This window comes from Bufo gargarizans, chromosome 11, assembly GCF_014858855.1.
Source record: "Bufo gargarizans isolate SCDJY-AF-19 chromosome 11, ASM1485885v1, whole genome shotgun sequence".
Lineage (NCBI taxonomy): Eukaryota > Metazoa > Chordata > Amphibia > Anura > Bufonidae > Bufo > Bufo gargarizans.
The window spans coordinates 4,222,973-4,246,138 of NC_058090.1; the positions used below are offsets into that span (position 1 = coordinate 4,222,973).

Genomic DNA, 23,166 nt, shown 5'->3' on the forward strand with positions numbered 1-23,166 from the left:
GAATGGGTACACATGGTAGAAACTGCCAGAAGGTCCACCATCACTGCAGCATTCCATCAATCTGGGATTTATAGAAGAGTGACCAGAAGAAGCCTCTCCTTAGTAAAAAATAAAAAAATTAAAAATGAAAGCTTGCAAAAAAGCACCTAAAGGACTATCAAGACAGTAAGAAACAAGATGGTCTGCTCTGAGGAATCCAAGATTTAACCTTTTGGCCTCAATTCTAAGTATCAGATCTGGAGGAAACCTGGCACTGCTCATAACTTTCCCAAAATTATCCCTAAAGTGAAGCATGGTAGAAGCAGCATCATGCCGTGGGGGTGTTTTTCAGTAGCTGGGACAGGGAAACGGGTCAGAGTGGATGGAAATCTAAATGGTTCAATCCAAAATAGAAGAAATATATAGTTGGGACTATCCTCCACTGAGACTGTTCACAATGTTCCGTGTAGGTAGTCAGGGCCATACAAAGTCCAGTGGTGCTCAATGTGTGAAGATGGGTCCATAGATCAATTCACAAGTAAAATGAAGCAACATGGCACTCATCATAAAGTGTCTTCTTTTGTTTATTCCACAATGTGCAAGAACAGAATGAGAGGAATACAAGAGGAGAGCAAGCGGCTTATGAGACCGGACCTTGAGAAAGTGTCTGGAGATGCAAAATGCCCATTGGCTGATTACTCTCCTGTTTTATTCCTCCTGTCCTGTTCTTGCACATTGTGGACTAAATAAAAGAAGCCACTTTATGGTCAGAGCAATGTTGCTTCATTTTACTTGTGGACTGGGAAGCTGAATGGAGAAATATTCTTAATGAAAATATATCTGGACCTCAGACTAGGCCGTAGGGTCTCCTTCCAACAGGACAATGACTCAGTCAAGTCAGACAGCCAAGACAACACAGGAGTGGCTTAGGGACAACTCTGTGAATGTTTTTGAGTGACCCAGCCAGAACCCCAACTGGAACCCAATCAAACACCTCTGAAGAGACCTGAAAATGGTTGTACACTGATGGTCCCCACCCAACCTGATGGCTTGGTGGATCTGCAGAGAAGATTACAGAAAATCCCCAAATCTAGGTGTGTAATCCTTGAAACATTATACCCAAGAAGACTGGAGGCTGTAATCGCTGGCAAAGTTTCTTCAACTAAGTTCTGAGTAAGGAGTCTGAAAACTTATGTCACTGCAAGATCTTTTTTTTTTTTTTTAAATAAATTAGGAACGATTTTGGACATTCTGTTTTCACTTTGTCATTATGGAGTATTGACTGCAGAATGATGGAGGAAAAACTTGAACTTTTTTTTTATTTTTGCACAAGGCCACAACATATCAAAATGTGAAAAAACTGAGAGGGTCTAAAGACTTTCCAAATGCACCGCATATAACAGAATGGATGGAAGAGAAGAGGGGTGCAGGGGGCAAAATATATAGCAGAATAGACCTAGCCATACAGGAGAAAGACCGTTCAGGAGAGGGAACCATTCAGGAGAGATTAGGGGTGCAGGAGGCACAATATATAGCAGAATAGAGGGGAGCGGTGCAGCAGAGATGAGGGGTGCAGAGAACACATTACACGGTAGAATATTGGGGTGCAGTATGAAAGTTTTGTGTGTGCTGATTATTCTTTCTCCTTCAGGTTCCATTCGGATTTTGGACAAAATGAAGTGACAAAAGTAATAGAACTGGACAGAAGAGTAAACACCACCTCCTAATATCAGCTTCCCTCAGCTTTTCTTCCTTCAGCTCCTGCTTCCCCAACTGACGCAGCCACCCCTCAAGTTCCCACTCTGAGCCGGCCCTTCGGACTTCATGCCTCTCTTGTCAGATGGTGGAGGCTGGGACTCTAGACTTGACACTGGCGGATGATAACAGCAAGCAGAGTTCTAAGGAGCGCCCCCAATTTCCTGCTGCTCTGACAACAAGACTTTTAAAGCGCATGGTCGCAGGATAATGATGATTCATAGAATTGTGAAGGAAAACATTTCCACTGTCCATTGCCAGAGAGTGAATAAGATTGGACTTATTATTTATTCAGTGATACTGTTAAACCTTTTAATCCAAGATCTTAGATGCACGTTCTGTAGATAAGACCTTGGGTGGCGGGAGAGATCGAGAGGATTACATTCCATCCCAGACATTACTATTATTATCCAGCCCACCAAAACGTCTCATACTCTAACAGGCACTGCCAGTAGAAGCCTTGCTGGGGTTTATAGCGCCGCTCATTCTAAACAGCCTACGGTTTTCATAATCCCACGTCCTTTACCACTTTGCCCTGTATCAGTCAGTGCCTTATATACTTGGATTGTATTCGACCCTTTGCCTATAACCCCCATCACTGTGCCTCTCCAGTGCTCTTTATGTACTGAGACAGTTCCCACGGGGTTGTTTCTTTCAATAGTCCATATAAATGTGTTGCATTAACATTCACTCGAGTGGCTCTGTTTCCAGTACTTCCCCTATTGCCACAAAGCTGTCCCTCCTGCTGTTGTAAATAGTATTTATTAGTTTTATTTGCTACTTTCCATCATTGATGGCCCAAAAAAGGGAACTGACCCCCGAGCCCCATTATATGATATTATTAAACCCTTATAAGCGACACAGTGCCCCAAGGACAATCCGATGAGTAAGATGCAGGTAGCAGTCATCCTACCAAGGAATATAACTCAAATCCTGGTCCCCTGTGGTCCCATGATTCTCTGCAAACCAGTGGTCAGCTGGGATTCTTGGGAGGGAGGATTCATCCAGAAGACATGTTTCACTTTACTGCCTATTTCTTCTGTATCTCCTTAAACCATCCGGTCTTTGTTGGACACTTCTGCCTCACTGCTGTGTACTGTTTACAGCTATAGTATCCAATAAAGAACCAATGGTTTATACGGCTACTTTCACACTATCGTTTCTATTTTCCAGTATTGAGATCCGTCATAGGGTCTCAATACCGGAAAAAACTCTTCCATTTTGTCCCCATTAATTGTCAATAGGGACAAAACGTAACTGAACAGAACGGAATGCTGAAAAATGCATTCCGTTCGATTTGGTTGCATTCCCATACTGGAGAGCAAACCGAGCAAGACGGATCCGTCATGACCCACAATGCAAATGAATGGTGTCTGATCCGTTTAACTTTGACACAATAGAAAATGGATCCGTCCCCCATTGACTTTCAGTGGAGTTCATGACGGATCCGTCTTGGCTATGGAAACATAGAATGTGTCGGCAGATAAGAACCATTTGGCCCATCTAGTCTGCCCAGTATACTGAATACTATGAATAGTCCCTGGCCCCATGTTATATGAAGGATGGCCTTATGCCTACCCCATGCATGCTTAATCTCTTTCACTGTATTTGCAGCTAACACTTCTGCGGGAACGCTATTCCATGCATCCACTACTCTCTCAGTAAAGTAATACTTCCTTATATTACTTTTAAACCTTTGCCCCTCTATGTTAAAGATAATACAACCGGATCTGTTCATAACGGATGCAGATGGTTGTATTATCAGTAACAGAAGCGTTTTTGCTGAACCCTGCCGGATCCAGCAAAAACACTAGTGTGAAAGTAGTCTAGAAGGGGTCATAGTGAAAAAAAAACCTTTAAGCTAAGTTGTTATTGATCTCTCAACGACCCATGATCTGTTTTGGCTTTGGTCTTGGTACATAAGATGGAGTGGTCATCTTGCACATGGCACTGAGGGGGTAAGAAGACATTTCTGTTCCTTGCTTTATTTTATGCTTTTTTTTGGTATAATAATTTTTTATAAAATTTTTAAAAACTCAATAAAAAAAAGTAGCAGCATATAAAATAATGTCTTATCGCATTATGTAATTGGTGAGGGGAAATGTGCCCTATGTGCAAATACAAATTGATGAAATCTTAAAGGGCTTTTCCAGGCTCCTAATACTGATGAATGAGTATCCGATTCGTGAAGGCCTGATTGTACACACTTCCACTGATCAGCTGTTTCCTGCAGCCTCTGGCACTAGAAGTAGCACTTTGAATGGAACGGGAAGCACAGGTCTGTTCAGAGTGTAGTTACCCTACTGGGTTACTTTAGCTCAGCTCCCATACAGCTGTATTTTTCCGTCAGAAAGCTGACTTTCATGCCAGAAACCCAATGCATTCCATTATAGTGAATGGGGGTCCAGCTATGTTGGATTTGTTCATTCTGATAGTTTGCATAAAAAGAGTGCCGGATTTACTGAACACAGATGTGAACCTAACCTAAGTTGACTAAAAATAAAGTGCACCCTACCATTAAGGCTTTTGAATTCTCTATATGGCGATTCTGTATAAGAGAGACTCCAACCTACGCCAGCCAATGGCACCCAGTCTTTTGCGAACCCCCGAATTAAAGGGAGTCTGTCAACAGTTTTAAGCATGCTAAACTGCTGACAGCACTAAGTAGTGACTGGAGAGACCAACCGAGGCATACTATTTGTGGAGGTTTTATTATCAAGACTTGTGTGAATATGAAGTTTTATTCTGGAAGATTCTGCTTCTACAAGTGCACTAAAAGCAGTCTTTCACTGTGCTCTCTGCATTGTGCTTCTTTAGAGCCCCTACTGCTGTCACCCATGCAAAGAGCACCGCGCAGTGCATTTAAGGAGCAGAATCAGACAGAATTAAAAATCATATTCAGATTGTAATACAAGCTCTGCAAAATGTATGTTTTGACCTGCTCGCCTCAGCTCCTACCTAGTGCAGTTAGCAGTTTAGTGTGGTCAAAACTGCTGACAGATTCTGGTTAAAGGAACAATGAAGAAGAAAGCGCTCCGTGTTTTCCAGCAGGCCTTTACACGTCTTCCAGGGACAACCCTTTTCTCTGAGTTACTGCACTTTAGGTTGTTCCTCACATGCAGCTTCCAAAGCCAGGTCCAAAAAACTTCAAGATCTTAAACCATAAGAATGCAGTGTAATCTGCAGACAGCATGGTATACAACAGGAGAAGCCAAGCAGAATATTGTATAGACTATACTTGTATTTTATTCATTTAAAGAGGACCTTTCACCTGGAAAAAAACATTGTGAACTAAGTATCCTGACATATACAGCGGCGCCCAGGGATCTCACTGCACTTGCTATTATCTTTGGGCGCCGCTCTGTTCTCCCGTTATGTCCTCCGGTATCTTCGCTCAGTAAGTTATAGTAGGCGGAGACTGCCCTTGTTCTGCTGGGCGTCTCCTCCTCCTAGGCTGTAACGCTGGCCAATCGCAGTGCAGAGCTCACAGCCTGGGAGAAAAAAACCTCCCAGGCTGTGAGCTCTGCACTGCGATTGGCCAGCGTTACAGCCTAGGAGGAGGAGACGCCCAGCAGAACAATGGCAGACTCCGCCTACTATAACTTACTGAGTGAAGATACAGGAGGACATAACGGGAGAACAGAGCGGCGCCCAGGGATAATAGTAAGTGCAGTGAGATCCCAGGGTGCCGCTGTATATGTCAGGATACTTAGTTCACAATGTTTTTCCAGGTGAAAGGTCCTCTTTAACCACCTCCCGACCGCTGTACGCGTATATGCGTCCGGGAGGTGGTTGCTTTATTCCTCCTGGACGCATATACGCGTCTTCTCGCGAGACGCGAGATTTCCTGTGAACGCGCACAGGCGCGCGCGCTCACAGGAACGGAAGGTAAGCGAGTGGATCTCCAGCCTGCCAGCGGCGATCGCTCGCTGGCAGGCTGGAGATCCGAATTTTTTAACCCCTAACAGGTATATTAGACGCTGTTTTCATAACAGCGTCTAATATACCTCCTACCTGGTCCTCTGGTGGTCCCTTTTGTTAGGATCGACTCAGGTAGGTCAGTACAGTCCCACCAAACACCACACTACACTACACCCCCCCCCGTCACTTATTAACCCCTTATAAACCCCTGATCACCCATGATCACCCCATATAAACTCCCTGATCACCCCCCTGTCATTGATCACCGCCCTGTCATTGATCACCCCCCTGTCAGGCTCCGTTCAGACGTCCGCATGATTTTTACGGATCCGATCCATGTATCCATGGATCCGTAAAAATCATGCGGACGTCTGAATGGAGCCTTACAGGGGGGTGATCAATGACAGGCGGGTGATCACCCATATACACTCCCTGATCACCCCCTGTCATTGATCACCCCCCTGTCATTGATCACCCCCCTGTAAGGCTCCATTCAGACGTCCGCATGATTTTTACGGATCCGATCCATGTATCCATGGATCCGTAAAAATCATGCGGACGTCTGAATGGAGCCTTACAGGGGGGTGATCAATGACAGGCGGGTGATCACCCATATACACTCCCTGATCACCCCCCTGTCATTGATCACCCCCCTGTAAGGCTCCATTCAGACGTCCGCATGATTTTTACGGATCCGATCCATGTATCCATGGATCCGTAAAAATCATGCGGACGTCTGAATGGAGCCTTACAGGGGGGTGATCAATGACAGGCGGGTGATCACCCATATACACTCCCTGATCACCCCCTGTCATTGATCACCCCCCTGTAAGGCTCCATTCAGACGTCCGCATGATTTTTACGGATCCGATCCATGTATCCATGGATCCGTAAAAATCATGCGGACGTCTGAATGGAGCCTTACAGGGGGGGTGATCAGTGACAGGGGGGTGATCACCCTGATCACCCCCTGTCATTGATAACCCCCCTGTAAGGCTCCATTCAGACGTCCGCAGGCGGTCTGTGGATCCGATCCATGGATCCGTAAAAAATCATGCGGATGTCTGAATGGAGCCTTACAGGGGGGGTGATCAGTGACAGGGGGGTGATCACCCTGATTACCCTGATCACCCCCTGTCATTGATAACCCCCCTGTAAGGCTCCATTCAGACGTCCGCATGCGTTCTGTGGATCCGATCCATGTATCCATGGATCCGTAAAAAATCATGCGGATGTCTGAATGGAGCCTTACAGGGGGGGTGATCAATGATAGGGGGGTGATCAGGGAGTCTATATGGGTGATCACCCCCCTGTCATTGATCACCCCCCTGTCATTGATCACTCCCCCCCTGGTAAGGCTCCATTCAGACATTTTTTTTGGCACAAGTTAGCGGAAATTTTTTGTTTGTTTTTTCTTACTAAGTCTCATATTCCACTAACTTGTGTCAAAAAATAAAATCTCACATGAACTCACCATACCCCTCACTGAATCCAAATGCGTAAACATTTTTAGACATTTATATTCCAGACTTCTTCTCACGCTTTAGGGCCCCTAAAAAGCCAGGGCAGTATAAATACCCCACATGTGACCCCATTTCGGAAAGAAGACACCCCAAGGTATTCCGTGAGGGGCATATTGAGTCCATGAAAGATTGAAATTTTTGTCCTAAGTTAGCGGAAAGTGAGACTTTGTGAGAAAAAAAACAAAAAAAATCAATATCCGCTAACTTATGCAAAAAAAAAAAAAAATTCTAGGAACTCGCCATGCCCCTCATTGAATACCTTGGGGTGTCTTCTTTCCAAAGTGGGGTCACATGTGGGGTATTTATACTGCCCTGGCTTTTTAGGGGCCCGAAAGTGTGAGAAGAAGTCTGGGATCCAAATGTCTAAAAATGCCCTCCTAAAAGGAATTTGGGCCCCTTTGCGCATCTAGGCTGCAAAAAAGTGTCACACATGTGGTATCGCCGTACTCAGGAGAAGTTGGGCAATGTGTTTTGGGGGGTCATTTTACATATACCCATGCTGGGTGAGAAAAATATCTTGGTCAAATGCCAACTTTGTATAAAAAAATGGGAAAAGTTGTCTTTTGCCAAGATATTTCTCTCACCCAGCATGGGTATATGTAAAATGACCCCCCAAAACACATTGCCCAACTTCTCCTGAGTACGGCGATACCAGATGTGTGACACTTTTTTGCAGCCAAGGTGGGCAAAGGGGCACCTTTCGGATTTCGCAGGCCATTTTTTACACATTTTGATTTCAAGGTACTTCTTACACATTTGGGCCCCTAAATTGCCAGGGCAGTATAACTACGCCACAAGTGACCCCATTTTGGAAAGAAGACAACCCAAAGTATTCCGTGGGGGGCACGGCGAGTTCCTAGAATTTTTTATTTTTTGTCACAATTTAGCGGAAAATGATGATTTTTCTTTTTTTTTCTTTTTTCCTTACAGAGTCTCATATTCCACTAACTTGCGACAAAAAATAAAAAATTCTAGGAACTCGCCATGCCCCTCACGGAATACCTTGGGATGTCTTCTTTCCAAAATGGGGTCACTTGTGGGGTAGTTATACTGCCCTGGCAATTTAGGGGCCCAAATGTGTGAGAAGAACTTTGCAATCAAAATGTGTAAAAAATGCCCTGCAAAATCCGAAAGGTGCACTTTGGAATATGTGCCCCTTTGCCCACCTTGGCAGCAAAAAAGTGTGACACATCTGGTATCGCCGTACTCAGGAGAAGTTGGGCAATGTGTTTTGGGGTGTCATTTTACATATACCCATGCTGGGTGAGAAAAATATCTTGGTCAAATGCCAACTTTGTATAAAAAAATTGGAAAAGTTGTCTTTTGCCAAGATATTTCTCTCACCCAGCATGGGTATATGTAAAATGACAGCCCAAAACACATTCCCCAACTTCTCCTGAGTACGGCGATACCAGATGTGTGACGCTTTTTTGATGCCAAGGTGGGCAAAGGGGCACATATTCCAAAGTGCACCTTTCGGATTTCACCGGTCATTTTTTACAGATTTTGATTGCAAAGTACTTCTCACACATTTGGGCCCCTAAATTGCCAGGGCAGTATAACTACGCCACAAGTGACCCCATTTTGGAAAGAAGACACCCCAAGGTATTCCGTGAGGGGCATGGCGAGTTCCTAGAATTTTTTATTTTTTGTCGCAAGTTAGTGGAATATGAGACTTTGTAAGGAAAAAAGAGAAAAAAAAAAAAATCATCATTTTCCGCTAACTTGTGACAAAAAATAAAAAATTCTAGGAACTCGCAGTGCCCCTCACGGAATACCTTAGGGTGTCTTCTTTCCAAAATGGGGTCACTTGTGGCGTAGTTATACTGCCCTGGCAATTTAGGGGCCCAAATGTGTGAGAAGAACTTTGCAATCAAAATGTGTAAAAAATGCCCTGCAAAATCCGAAAGGTGCACTTTGGAATATGTGCCCCTTTGCCCACCTTGGCAGCAAAAAAGTGTGACACATCTGGTATCGCCGTACTCAGGAAAAGTTGGGGAATGTGTTTTGGGGTGTCATTTTACATATACCCATGCTGGGTGAGAAAAATATCTTGGTCAAATGCCAACTTTGTATAAAAAAATGGGAAAAGTTATCTTTTGCCAAGATATTTCTCTCACCCAGCATGGGTATATGTAAAATGACACCCCAAAACACATTCCCCAACTTCTCCTGAGTACGGCGATACCACATGTGTGACACTTTTTTGCTGCCAAGGTGGGCAAAGGGGCGCATATTCCAAAGTGCACCTTTCGGATTTCACCGGTCATTTCTTACACATTTTGATTGCAAAGTTCTTCTCACACATTTGGGCCCCTAAATTGCCAGGGCAGTATAACTACCCCACAAGTGACCCCATTTTGGAAAGAAGACACCCCAAGGTATTCTGTGAGGGGCATGGTGAGTTCCTAGAATTTTTTATTTTTTGTCGCAAGTTAGTGGAATATGAGACTTTGTAAGAAAAAAAAAAAAAAAAAATCATCATCATTTTCCGCTAACTTGTGACAAAAAATAAAAAGTTCTATGAACTCACTATGCCCATCAGCGAATACCTTAGGGTGTCTACTTTCCGAAATTGGGTCATTTGTGGGGGTTTTCTACTGTTTGGGCATTGTAGAACCTCAGGAAACATGACAGGTGCTCAGAAAATCAGAGCCGTTTCAAAAAGCGGAAATTCACATTTTTGTACCATAGTTTGTAAATGCTATAACTTTTACCCAAACCATTTTTTTTTTGCCCAAACATTTTTTTTTATCAAAGACAGAACTATAAATTTAGCGAAAAATTTATATATGGATGTCGTTTTTTTTTTGCAAAATTTCACAGCTGAAAGTGAAAAATGTCATTTTTTTGCAAAAAAATCGTTACATTTTGATTAATAACAAAAAAAGTAAAAATGTCAGCAGCAATAAAATACCACCAAATGAAAGCTCCATTAGTGAGAAGAAAAGGAGGTAAAATTCATTTGGGTGGTAAGTTGCATGACCGAGCGATAAACGGTGAAAGGAGTGTAGTGCCGAAGTGTAAAAAGTGGCCTGGTCATGAAGGGGGTTTCACCTAGCGGGGCTGAAGTGGTTAAGTACCTCCTTTGGGATCACATGGTATAAAAAACGCACCAGTATCGCATGCGATTTCAATGCGGATCCGGTGTGTTTTTTCTGGAAATTTGATATTACTCAAAGATTCTTCAAGGGAATTCATTTTTAGGTCCCATCTGCCCAACAATTGTTTACAAAAATAGGAACATTACATTTTTCCAAAAAGGGGGCAACTTCTCATTATGTGGGTATTTCTTTATGGTATACTATACACTGATTAGTGTATAGTATACCATAAAGAAATACCCACATAATGAGAAGTTGCCCCCTTTTTGGAAAAATGTAATGTTCCTATTTTTGTAAACTATTGTTGGGCAGATGGGAGCTAAAAATAAATTCCCTTGAAGAATCGAGTAATATCAAATCTCCAGAAAAAACACACCGGATCCGCATTGAAATCGCATGCGATACTGGTGCGTTTTTTATACCATGTGATCCCAAAGGAGGTACTTAATAACTGTATGAAAGATTTTTCACGTAACTAATTGCTATCATCACTAACGTTTTTATATAATTGTTTATATGTTCATCTTTTATCTATTTATGTAGCATTCTTTTCTGTTTAGAGGTATAAGATGACTAATGCATGCAAGAATAATAACATTTATATATGTTTTAAGTTAGAAATAACATCTAAAGATCCCAATCTCCAAAAATTTCGTATTCCAGACCAGTTCTTTACACACTCCTTACCCACTATAAAAGTGGAGCATAAGCAGGGGGATGTCAACCACTGAGGAAGGGGTCATTGTCTTAAATCCCCGAAACGCGTTTGGTATTAATCCCCCCACCAAGAAAAAGGATACTGCCAAACTGAGGAGGTCTGGACATTATTATAACAACGAATAGCCAAAGGACGAAACCACTACTACACGAAAGGTATGAAGACCACTTGCAGCTAACAATTCAATTGGCGCCAAATTAGAGTTTGAACAAACAGCCCTTGAGACCGGAATTTGAAAAGAAAGCACGCCGAGTCAAGGACTTATCGTCCAGTACAAAGACCTTCTGGTAAGATTGCGCATATCCCACTTTAGCGATCGCCTTATATACAAATACAGCGGGACGCCGCTGTGCGCACAAGCAGCTGAAACATTGTTAACCCCGTTCATATAAACTATCCAAGGCTGCATATACCTGGAACTTTGGCTATTACTATCCATATGTGTTAAAGGACTGGCTATAAGTCGACTATTATATTCAGCAACAAGCGACTATCTATATCATCAATATTTCGCATTGCAAAATCATTTGTGGTCATGGCTACGGCCAAGAGATGTCCGAAGAACCCTAGGGAGAGAAACAACGGGAACAACCTAACCCAGCTAGGCGTGTCTTAGCTAACCTGACTAAATGGCTTGTTGTGTGCCCTAAGCCATGATCGTGGGTAGGCCTATAAGTGGGCAAAAACCAAGCCAAGTAGGGTAGAAAAGGAACTCGAATGGCATTTGCAAACTAATCCCCAAGCCAACTGCAAGGAGTCAGGGATCTAGAGCGAAAAATTCGGGGTGTATGAGGCAAGGCCAGAAGGAGACCTACAACCCATCTTGTGGATGACAAGGCCAGAGACATGATGCTCAATATTGCGGATACTGCCCCAAAGCGGAATGGAGGAATGGGAATACGTTGTGAAATGGATCATGAAAACCAAATTAACCTTGTCAAGTTTTGGTTCTAGGAGTACTGGCAATGCCCTAGCCTCAGGAGATCGTGGGACCGAAACCTAACTGCCTAGACTATGCAGGAATGAGGGCCAAAAAGAACTATGTAGATGGGAAGAGAATCCTTGAATAGTTCCCCAGAAAACATCTATCTGCTAGCCGTGGTCTGCGCGTTCTACTGTGTGCCCCTGAGAATTGTTTTAACGCTTGAGACGAGAAGACCGACCTACTATCTGAATCTTCTACCATGAGGAAATGCTGAACTTTGTCCAAAAACCAGATTCAACGTGGTTGTAGGGAGTGTGAGGTTAGTGCGGAAAGAAGCTACGAAGCCATAATATACAAGATTCTGTCTATGCCCTCCCATGAGTGAGGAAATGCAATTGCAATGAAGCTACCGGCGAAAATGAATTCCTGGTCGTGGTAAAAAGGCAAAGACTTTGCGCGGGGACCTGGTTGACAAGATATGATAGACTACGATCAGAGACTGAAATGCTAGAGGGAATTGCCCTACTTGTTCCTCCTCTAGCAGGACCTGAACAAAAGCATGAACAATTAAAAAGCAAGACAAAATATCTGCTTAAGACATGACAATGATGCAGTAGGGCGAACCGGACCAGTATGCGGTCAAAACATAAAGTGAGCGATCAACATGGATTATTAGGAAATTAGGGAAGCAGGTATGTATGTGATACATACATACGGGTCAAATCAGCCCAGATGCACAGATGGACAACCAACCAGGCAATTAGCCCAGCATGACTGAAAACAGTCATCGGGCCCCCGAAGCCATGGGGCCAAAGCAGTCATCGGGCCCCCAAAGCCATGGGGCCGAGAATTCTTTATATTATTTATAGCCGGCTTGATAATTCCTGGCCGTGTTGGAGGAGAGGGAATGCTGTACCAGGTTCCTGGTGTGAGAAAGGAGGGACTCTAATCCATCACCCGGGAATTGAAGGCTGGGAGAGGGGACCCTGCGGGATCTGCTTCTGGCATCACCTGGAAAAAAAGTGGGTGACCCAGAAATACCGCACCACGTTGCCTGGTGAAGGACCGACCTGGCAGTGCCAGGAAAAAGTAAACCAGGAAGGGACAGGCATGGGTGAGACGAGTGTGAAAGCATGGGGAAGTATCGTAATGGCTAGGAGGCTAAGCCTGGACTGATCCGCCGACAGCGGGAGACCCTGGAAAAACCCCGGAATAGTAGACATGCAGGGAGACCAGACCTGAACGTACCATGCAGAGAAGGAAGAACAGGGCCTGGACGGACCAGGGGTAATACATAAAAAATAAACCGAACGTACCCGTTCCCAGGAGAACAAAATCTAGTCGAGTCAGAAGGAGGAATAACTGAGGAGATGACAGCCTGGGCGATCCAGGAGACAGAGGTAGGTATGAGCCTGGGCGATCCAGGAGACAGAGGTAGGTATGAGCCTGGGCGATCCAGGAGACAGAGGTAGGTATGAGCCTGGGCGAACCAGGAGACAGAGGTAGGTATGAGCCTGGGCGAACCAGGAGACAGAGGTAGGTATGAGCCTGGGCGAACCAGGAGACAGAGGTAGGTATGAGCCTGGGCGAACCAGGAGACAGAGGTAGGTATGAGCCTGGGCGAACCAGGAGACAGAGGTAGGTATGAGCCTGGGCGAACCAGGAGACAGAGGTAGGTATGAGCCTGGGCGAACCAGGAGACAGAGGTAGGTATGAGCCTGGGCGAACCAGGAGACAGAGGTAGGTATGAGCCTGGGCGAACCAGGAGACAGAGGTAGGTATGAGCCTGGGCGATCCAGTGGGAAACAGGAAAAAACATAGCATATGAATAAATGAACATACACATACAGAACGGCCCTGCTACCACTACATATCAGTACAGATGACAGCAGGCAAATGGTCAGCGTGCAGTGACTGTGCATAGTGTCTAGGCTGAAGCTGTGTGTTTCCAACCCAGGTGAGTCGTATTCATGTAAAACACAGCCCAGCATGCGCTCCAACGTGAGGATTTTGCACTGTATGACCAGCTCCTAGCAACCACAACAAGGAATAGAGGAGCTGGTTTAGCTGCAAGGCACAATCAAGAGCGATGTCAGTGTGTGTGAACCTGATCTGCAAACTGCCGCTGTAGGAAGCATAGAGGAAACATAGAGGAACCGGAAGGAGCGAGCGTCGGTAAGTTTGGGCAGCAATGACACAGTACTAACCAGGACACCACCTGTAATTCAAAACACACAAGTCCAGCAGTGGTTCTCAACATGCGTTCCACGCTGGAACGCACGCCGACCCCGCGACCGGAAGCAGGGAAACACATGAGCGCTGATCGGAGGAGCCCTGTGGAGGGGATGGACTGAGGGAAGGAGCTTACTCGTCCTGGAGACACGTACAGGCAGTGTACAAGCGGCAGACGTCTCGGACTGCAGTAGTGAAAGTTTTTTTTTTATAAAGGAGACCAGTCTGAGTGAATATGAACCAGGATTAACCCCTTAAGGACGCAGGGCGTACCGGTACGCCCTATTTCCCGAGTCCTTAAGGACTTAGGGCGTACTGGTACGTCCTAACTTTAAATAGGCATTCCGGCGCCGCGGGGGTTAATCGCAACGAGATGCCGGCTGAAATCATTCAGCCGGCATTCTGTCACAACACCCCCGTATCGGAGATCGCCGAAAAACCGCAGGTCAATTCAGACCTGCGATTTCTGCAGTTTCTGATCCCCGCGGTCCCTGACCGTGGGGATCAGAAACTTTTAAAATGCCCAAAATGCTGATTTGCAACCCCCCTGCACCCCTGCGTGATTTATGTGGGTGGGAGGTGCAGGGGGGGTGTCGCAGGCGGTGCGGCAGCCGTACGGACCGCGGTATGGAAAAGGTTATCTGTCATCGGTCAGGGAGCTCCCTCCCTCTCCCATTGGGGGGCTGCTGTGCCTTTGCAGCCCCCTGATAGAGGGAGAGAGCCCCCTGACAGCCCCCCGCTCACCCTTCCCCGTCTGCGAAGTTGTGGCAGACGGGGAAGGTTCCCATGGCAACAGGACGCCTGCTCAGGCGTCCTGCTGTCCATGGTGCTGAACAGATCTATGCTAAAAGCATAGATCTGTTCAGTGTAAGTAAAATACAGTACAGAACCCTATATAGTGTTCTGTACTGTATTATACAGACATCAGACCCACTGGATCTTCAAGAACCAAGTGGGTCTGGGTCAAAAAAAAAAAAAAAAAAAGTGAAAAAAAGTTAAGAGAAAAACATTTATCACTGAATAAAAAAAAATACACTACACATATTAGGTATTGCCGCGTCCGTAACGACCTGATCTATAAAACGGTCATGTTACTTTCCCCGCACGGTGAACGCCATAAAAATAAATAAATTAAAACTATGAGAAAATTGAAATTTTGCCCACCTTACTTCCCAAAAAAGGTAATAAAAGTGATAAAAAAAGCCGCATGTACGCCAAAATAGTACCAATCAAACCGTCATCTCATCCTGCAAAAATCATACCCTACCCAAGATAATCGCCGAAAAACTGAAAAAACTATGACTCTTAGACTATGGAAACACTAAAACATGATTTTTTTTGTGTTTCAAAAATGAAATCATTGTGTAAAACTTACATAAATAAAAAATATCACATGACCTAACCCCTCAGGTGACTACCGTAAAAAATAAAAACGGTGTAAAAAAAGCAATTTTTTGTCATCTTACGTCACAAAAAGTGTAATAGCAAGCGATCAAAAAGTCATATGTACCCCAAAATAGTGCCAATCAAACCGTCATCTCATCCCGCAAAAAATGAGCCCCTACTTAAGATAATCGCCCAAAAACTGAAAAAACTATGGCTTTTAGACTATGGAGACAAACATTTTTTTGGTTTTAAAAATGAAGTCATTGTATAAAACTTAGATAAATAAAAAAAATAATAATTGTATACATATTAGGTATCACCGCGTCCGTGACAACCTGCTCTATAAAATTACCACATGATCTAACCTGTCAGATGAATGTTGTAAATAACAAAAAAAAAAAAAAAAAGTGCCAAGCTATTTCTTGTTACCTTGCCGCACTAAAAGTGTAATATAGAGCAACCGAAAATCATACGTACCCTAAACTAGTACCAAAAAAACGGCCACCCTATCCCGTAGTTTCTAAAATGGGGTCACTTTTTTGGAGTTTCTACTCTAGGGGTGCATCAGGGGGGCTTCAAATGGGACATGGTGTCAAAAAACCAGTCCAGCAAAATCTGCCTTCCAAAAACCGTATGGCATTCCTTTCCTTCTGCGCCCTGCCGTGTGCCCGTACAGCAGTTTACGGCCACATATGGGGTGTTTCTGTAAACTACAGAATTAGGGCCATAAATAATGAGTTTTGTTTGGCTGTTAACCCTTGCTTTGTAACTGAAAAAAATTATTAAAATGGAAAATCTGCCAAAAAAGTGAAATTTTGAAATTGTATCTCTATTTTCCATTAAATCTTGTGCAACACCTAAAGGGTTAACAAAGTTTGTAAAATCAGTTTTGAATACCTTGAGGGGTGTAGTTTCTTAGATGGGGTCGCTTTTATGGAGTTTCTACTCTAGGGGTGCATCAGGGGGCTTCAAATGGGACATGGTGTCAACAAAACAGTCCAGCAAAATCTGGCTTCCAAAAACCATACGGCGCACCTTTCACTCTACGCCCCGCTGTGTGGCTGTACAGTAGTTTACGGCCACATATGGGGTGTTTCTGTAAACGGCAGAGTCAGGGCAATAAATATACAGTCTTGTTTGGCTGTTAACCCTTGCTTTGTTAGTGGAAAAAATGGGTTAAAATGGAAAATTTGGCAAAAAAATGAAATTCTCAAATTTCATCCCCATTTGTCAATAACTCTTGTGCAACACCTAAAGGGTTAACAAAGTTTGTAAAATCAGTTTTGAATACCTTGAGGGGTGTAGTTTATATAATGGGGTCATTTTTGGGCGGTTTCTATTATGTAAGCCTCGCAAAGTGACTTCAGAGCTGTAGTGGTCCCTAAAAATTAGGTTTTTGTAAATTTCTGAAAAATTTCAAGATTTGCTTCTAAACTTCTAAGCCTTGTAACATCCCCAAAAAATAAAATATCATTCCCAAAATAATCCAAACATGAAGTAGACATATGGGGAATGTAAAGTCATCACAAATTTTGGAGGTATTACTATGTATTACAGAAGTAGAGAAACTGAAACTTTGAAATTTGCTAATTTTTCCAAATTTTGGGTATGAGCACTTAAAGGGACACTGGTCAGATTTGCAAAAAATGGCCAAGTCCTTAAGGTGAAATAGCAGAAAACAGAAGAAAGGAGCTTAGAGTACCAATAATTAGGAAAATATATACGATTTTATTGAGTTCACGATAAAAAACACACATATAGTGAATGCCAAGGACAGGGTAAGGCTGCTTTCACACTAGCGTTCGGTATTCCGTTCGTGAGCTCCGTTTGAAGGAGCTCACGAGCGGACCCGAACGCAGCCGTCCACCCCTGATGCAGTCTGAATGGAGGCGGATCCGCTCAGACTGCATCAGTCTGGTGGCGTTCAGCCTCCGCTCCGCTCGCCTCCGCACGGACAGGCGGACAGCTGAACGCTGCTTGCAGCGTTCGGGTGTCCGCCTGGCCGTGCGGAGGCGTGCGGATCCGTCCAGACTTACAATGTAAGTCAATGGGGACGGATCCGTTTGAAGATGCCACAATGTGGCTCAATCTTCAAGCGGATCCGTCCCCCATTGACTTTACATTGAAAGTCTGGACGGATCCGTCCCAGGCTATTTCCACACTTAGCTTTTTTTTGCTAAAATAATGCAGACGGATCCGTACTGAACGGAGCCTCCGTCTGCATTATTATGGGCGGATCCGTTCTGAACGGATCCGCCCGAACGCTAGTGTGAAAGTAGCCTAAGGGAGCAGGGAAAGAGAAAACGAGCGCCACCCTGGATGGACACACTGGTCACAAAATATAAAGATCTATCGATTGTATTACTGCAGATATGGGAAAAACAAATAATGTGTGGTACAATGACCAACCCATAAATAGACATGAAAAATTATTTAATATAAAGGGTGAGTGGAGATCAGAAGTGGGCAGACCGCCATGGCTGTAGTGCATAAAATATGGTACAAGGGACATAGATCATACAAAAATGTGTAAACAATGTACCAATAAATCGACAATGATGAACCAAGTGAGATAGCTCAACATTGGCAGCACATAGCCATGGCTGGGAACCTGTGATCAGACACTCACCAATATGGGACCAAGTGTGAACGGAGAACCAGGATGGCGCTACCCCAATGCGCGTTTCGGCGTACCTTCGTCAGGTACGCCTGCGCCGGGTGTAGCCTCCTCAATGCACCTGTGCCGGGTGTAGATGTGACGTAATCGGCGCAGGCGCATTGAGGATGGAGCGCCGAGTGAGTGGCCGCCTCTCAGTGCGCCTGCGCAGATTGAAGATAGGTACGGCCGCGGCGCAGGCGCCAGATATTGAATGAAAACAAGCAGGGCCAGCAGAGAACGATTCCGTTCCCTGGCCCTGTCAATCACAATGCGGAGGGGGCGTCATTAGGATCGGAGGATGCGGCTGCTACCAGCAAGTAGCCGCCCTACTTGCTGGTAGCAAGGTAATTTACATATTATAAAAATAGCGTTTTATCAAATTCTACTGAGCGAAAATTATTATTTTACTTATGTATGCAGAGATCGCAGTGTATGGATTATTATTAAACAATTTAAAAAAAAAAAAAAAAAAAAAAAAAAAAAAAAACCACAAGGTTTAGTGGACTGACAGAAGCCCTTTAAGGGGTTAAAGAAGACAAAAAAAAATAAAAAATTCTCCCTGAGGTGAAAAGAAAAATAGGCCTATGGAATGTAACAGACCGAGGAAAGGAATGTAAGCCTTAAAAAGAACGCAGTTATGTTTGTCGGGAGAGAGGTACCAGAGAGGTGGGTGCAGACTGACCCGGTGAGATTATTGAGTAAAACCATGACTTAGCAATGAACAGGAGAATGCAGCTTTGAGTGGAAGCAGAGTACAACACATGATGTAACAACAAATGGGGCTTTGGATGTGAGTGGTACCTAAAAAACATGGTATGGGCGCAGCTCTGAGTATGGGAATGGATTATAGGACAAGATGTAAAAGCAGACATGCGGACGCAGCTTTGGATGTGAACGGAATATTAACTTGATGCGACAGCAGACATGGAAAGAACCTGTAGTAGCATAGGATGTGCGAACGCAGCTCTGGGTGCGAGTAGAGTAAACCTGATATATCGATAGACTGATGAATGCAACTCTGGTCGAGGGTGGAGTGCAAAAATTATTTGACAGCGTAGTGTGAATGCACCTCTGGGTGTGGCCGAGAATGAAATTGGTAGAACAGAAGCTCTAAATGTGAGTGGAGCATAAACATGATGTAACAGTGAAAGTGAATGCAGCTCTGAAACAAGCCTAGTATGAACATGTTGTGACAGCGGACGCGTAAACACAGCTCTCACAGTGAGCAGAGCAAACATGGTATATCAGTCGACACATGAACGCAGCTCTGGTTGTGAGTGGAGCAAGGTGTGAACACCAGGGTGGTGCGTCCCGAGAAAAAATGGAGTAACAGTAGCAGCTGTAAGCCGAGTACACAACATGTAATACAGATCCAGCTGTCGGCTGGGTATGGAATGAGATGTAACAGCCAACAGGTGAACGCAGCTTGAATGTGAGACCAATCTGAGTGAATACGAACCAAGAGTAGGAAAGTGCTGGACAGTAAAGACGTGCGGATGCAGCATAATGTATGCAACAGACTAAATGGGTCCTACAGGAGGTGGCCACGCTGTTTAAATATATAACAGACAATTTTCAAGGGTCATGCGACCAAAGCGTGGCTTAAATCACCTACTGACTAGCTTTTTATTTTTATTACATAAAACTTTTATCTTTGTTTCTGTTTAAAAAATAATAAACACTCTAATTATTATTTAAAACTCCTCAGAGTGAGCGGTGAGACTTGTGTATATATTTGTATACCTCTTCTCAGTATACACCACTGAATGGGATAGCTCCTGATAACTTTCTCAGGGCTTGCCCAAGTTCCTATGTCTTGACAGCAGCTTTGTATTTAGTTGCCTGTGTATCTCTGCTATGGAGGCTCACTGCGCTCGGTCTGACACTAAAATGTAAGTGCTCCCGCTTCCCTACATGTTTCGCCGAACCTTCGGCGTCCTCAGGGGATGATGCAGCATAAGACATGAAATAAAAGCCGAAAGTGTAAATGCCGCTCAGGATAACAGCAGAGCATGAAAGTGCGGCAGGGTTTTTAAGTACATGGAGCAGTGAAATACGTGAAGTCTAAGGATGGTGGTAGCGGGGAGAGACACGTGGCAAGGAACAGCTACAGCAAGAGGCCTAAACAATAAACGCTGCGTCCGATCTCCAAACGTGACGTCACGTGCAGCCCAGGTAACTCTTCCTTTACAGAAAACCGGCTGAAGTAACTTTTCATACGAGATGAACAAAGCAAAGTAAAACTTGTAAGATTTACAGGAACTAACTCCTATTACCAACAAACAAAGTTGAAAATAAATCGAAGTATTTAGCCCCAACGAGCAAACCTGAGGTAGCAGAGCACCTGAGGGGTTTATTGTGCATATCATAGCCCCCTGTAAGAGATCGGGTGCTGCCAGGCAGCATGGGGCAGACCCCCTCCCTCCCCTGTATTTAATTAATTGGTGGCCAGTGCGGCCCCCCCTCCCTCCCCTGTATTTAACTCATTGGTGGCCAGTGCAGCCTCCCCCCCCCCCCCTAATTAAAACTCCCCCACCCCCCACCCCTCCATAATTGGTGGCAGCGGAGAATTCCGATCGGAGTCCCAGTTTAATCGCTGGGGCTCCGATTGGTTAGCATGGAAACCAGGACGCTACTGCAGTATTGGCTGCCATGGTTACTTAGCAATTTTAGAAGCATTATACTTACCTGCACTGTCTGACCGGCCGGGCGCTCCTCCTACTGGTAAGTGACAGGTCTGTGCTATAGGCAATGCGCCGCACAGACCTGTCACTTACCAGTAGGAGGAGCGCCCGGCCGTTCACAGACAGCGCAGGCAGGGCCGGCCTTTGGGGTGTGCGGGCTGTGCGGCCGCACAGGGCGCCATAGCAACAGGGGCGCCGGGCGGCCGACACAGCCCGCCGAACTCTAAGTGAAGTCTGTCTACTACAGTACAGTACTACTACTTACTAGTACTGTACTACTATTAATATATTTTGTCGCCGCCGCCCGCCGGCCATCTACAGCACATGAACATGAATGAGTCAGTCACGGTCCGGACTAGAGACTGAGTGAGGAGGGGGCGGGGCGCGCGGCTGCTCTGCGCTCCGCTCTGCTGCCTGGACAGAGCAGAGCAGAGCAGACCAGACTGGCTGCTGGAGTGTGACGCAGGCCGCAGCTGCCGCACAGGCAGAGAGAGAAGGAGGCGGAGCGAGCGCCAGCCAGCAGCAGCAGCCACAACAGAGAGTGAGACTCCCACAGTCCACAGACAGCACAGGTCAGCAGATGTATGTATAGTATTAGTTTTAAAACTTTTATGATTGCCAGGCCTCTAAGAAAAGGGGAGGGAGGGGGCTATTACCTAATATTTTATGGGAATTGGGAATTTAAATGACGTCTCCTGACTCCTTTGCTAGCAGATGGAAATTTGCCAGACGTCCAGGTGAGCCCAGAGCGGACAGAGGTCAGAGAAGGGGACACCGCCCGGCTGTACTGTAGAGCGCTAGGCAGCCCCACTCCAACAATCTCCTGGAGGAAGCAAGATGGTATCCTACCCCCTCAGGTGAGAGGATGAGCCGTGCATGCGGTGCTGCAGATACTAGGGCTGCAACGATTAATCGATGTAATCGATAATAATCGATAACTGGATTCGTTGTCGACAAATCCAGTTATCGAATAATCGCCAATTCGTTGCTATGCGGGCGGGCGGTTTACTTTAAGTCGCTGCATCTTTATTTTACCTTACAATCGTGACGCTCCAGTAACAACTACAGGCAGAGAGGAGGGCGGCGTAACGTCACTTACTCACGTGACGCACCTGCTCCGCCTCCTTCATTCATAAAGTGGGCGGAGCAGGTGCGTCACGTGAGTAAGTGACGTTACGCCGCCCTCCTCTCTGCCTGTTAGTTGTTACTGGAGCGTCACGATTGTAAGGTAAAATAAAGATGCAGTAAGTGATTAGTCTGCTGTGAGCAGCAGGGCCGGGGCTGTTATGGGGAGGGGGAAATCTGTCTATGGCACTGCTATGGGGAGGGGGGATATGTGCACTGTTATGGGGAAAGGAATCTGTGCACTGTTATGGGGAAAGGAATCTGTGCACTGTTATGGGGAAAGGAATCTGTGCACTGTTATGGGGAAAGGAATCTGTGCACTGTTATGCCCATAACAGTGCACAGATCCCCCTCTCAATAAGGCCTCTTTCACACTACCGTTTTTTTTACCGTTTTGCGGTCCGTTTTTTGCGTTCCGTATACGGTCCGTATACGGAACCATTCATTTCAATGGTTCCGCAAAAAAAACGGAATGTGTTCCGTATGCATTCCGTTTCCGTATTTCCGTTTTTCCGTTCCGTTGAAAGATAGAACATGTCCTATATTTGGCCGCAAATCACGGTCCGTGGCTCCATTCAAGTCAATGGGTCCGCAAAAAAAACTGAACACATACGGAAATGCATCCGTATGTCTTCCGTTTCCGTTCCGTTTTTTCTGAACCATCTATTGAAAATGTTATGCCCAGCCCAATTTTTTCTATGTAATTACTGTATACTGTATTTGCCATACGGAAAAACGGAACGGAACAACGGAACGGAAACGGAACCACAACGGAAGCAAATAAACGGAACAACGGATCCGTGAAAAACGGACCGCAAAACACTGAAATGGACATACTGTAGTGTGAAAGAGGCCTAACAGTGCACATATCCCCCTCTCCATAACAGTGCACATATCCCCCTCTCCATAACAGTGCACATATCCCCCTCTCCATAACAGTGCCATAGACAGATCCCCCTCTCCATAACAGTGCACATATCCCCCTCTCCATAACAGTGCCATAGACAGATCCCCCTCTCCATAACAGTGCACATATCCCCCTCTCCATAACAGTGCACAGATCCCCCTCTCCATAGCAGCGCCACCCACAGATCCCCCTCTCCATAGCAGCGCCACCCACAGATCCCCCTCTCCATAGCAGCGCCACCCACAGAT

General features: G+C 45.1%; 1 protein-coding gene across 1 annotated transcript in view; it reads left to right on the plus strand.

The window, feature by feature from the left end:
- Positions 1–3,242, plus strand: part of CREB3L2 (cAMP responsive element binding protein 3 like 2) — a 43,667-nt gene extending 40,425 nt beyond the window's left edge. Inside the window, exon 12 of the mRNA XM_044271795.1 lies at positions 1,631–3,242. Within this exon, the coding sequence (XP_044127730.1) occupies positions 1,631–1,706 (76 nt within the window). The 3' untranslated portion in view covers positions 1,707–3,242. The remainder of the gene's footprint in view (positions 1–1,630) is intronic.
- The last annotated feature ends 19,924 nt before the right edge of the window (positions 3,243–23,166 follow it).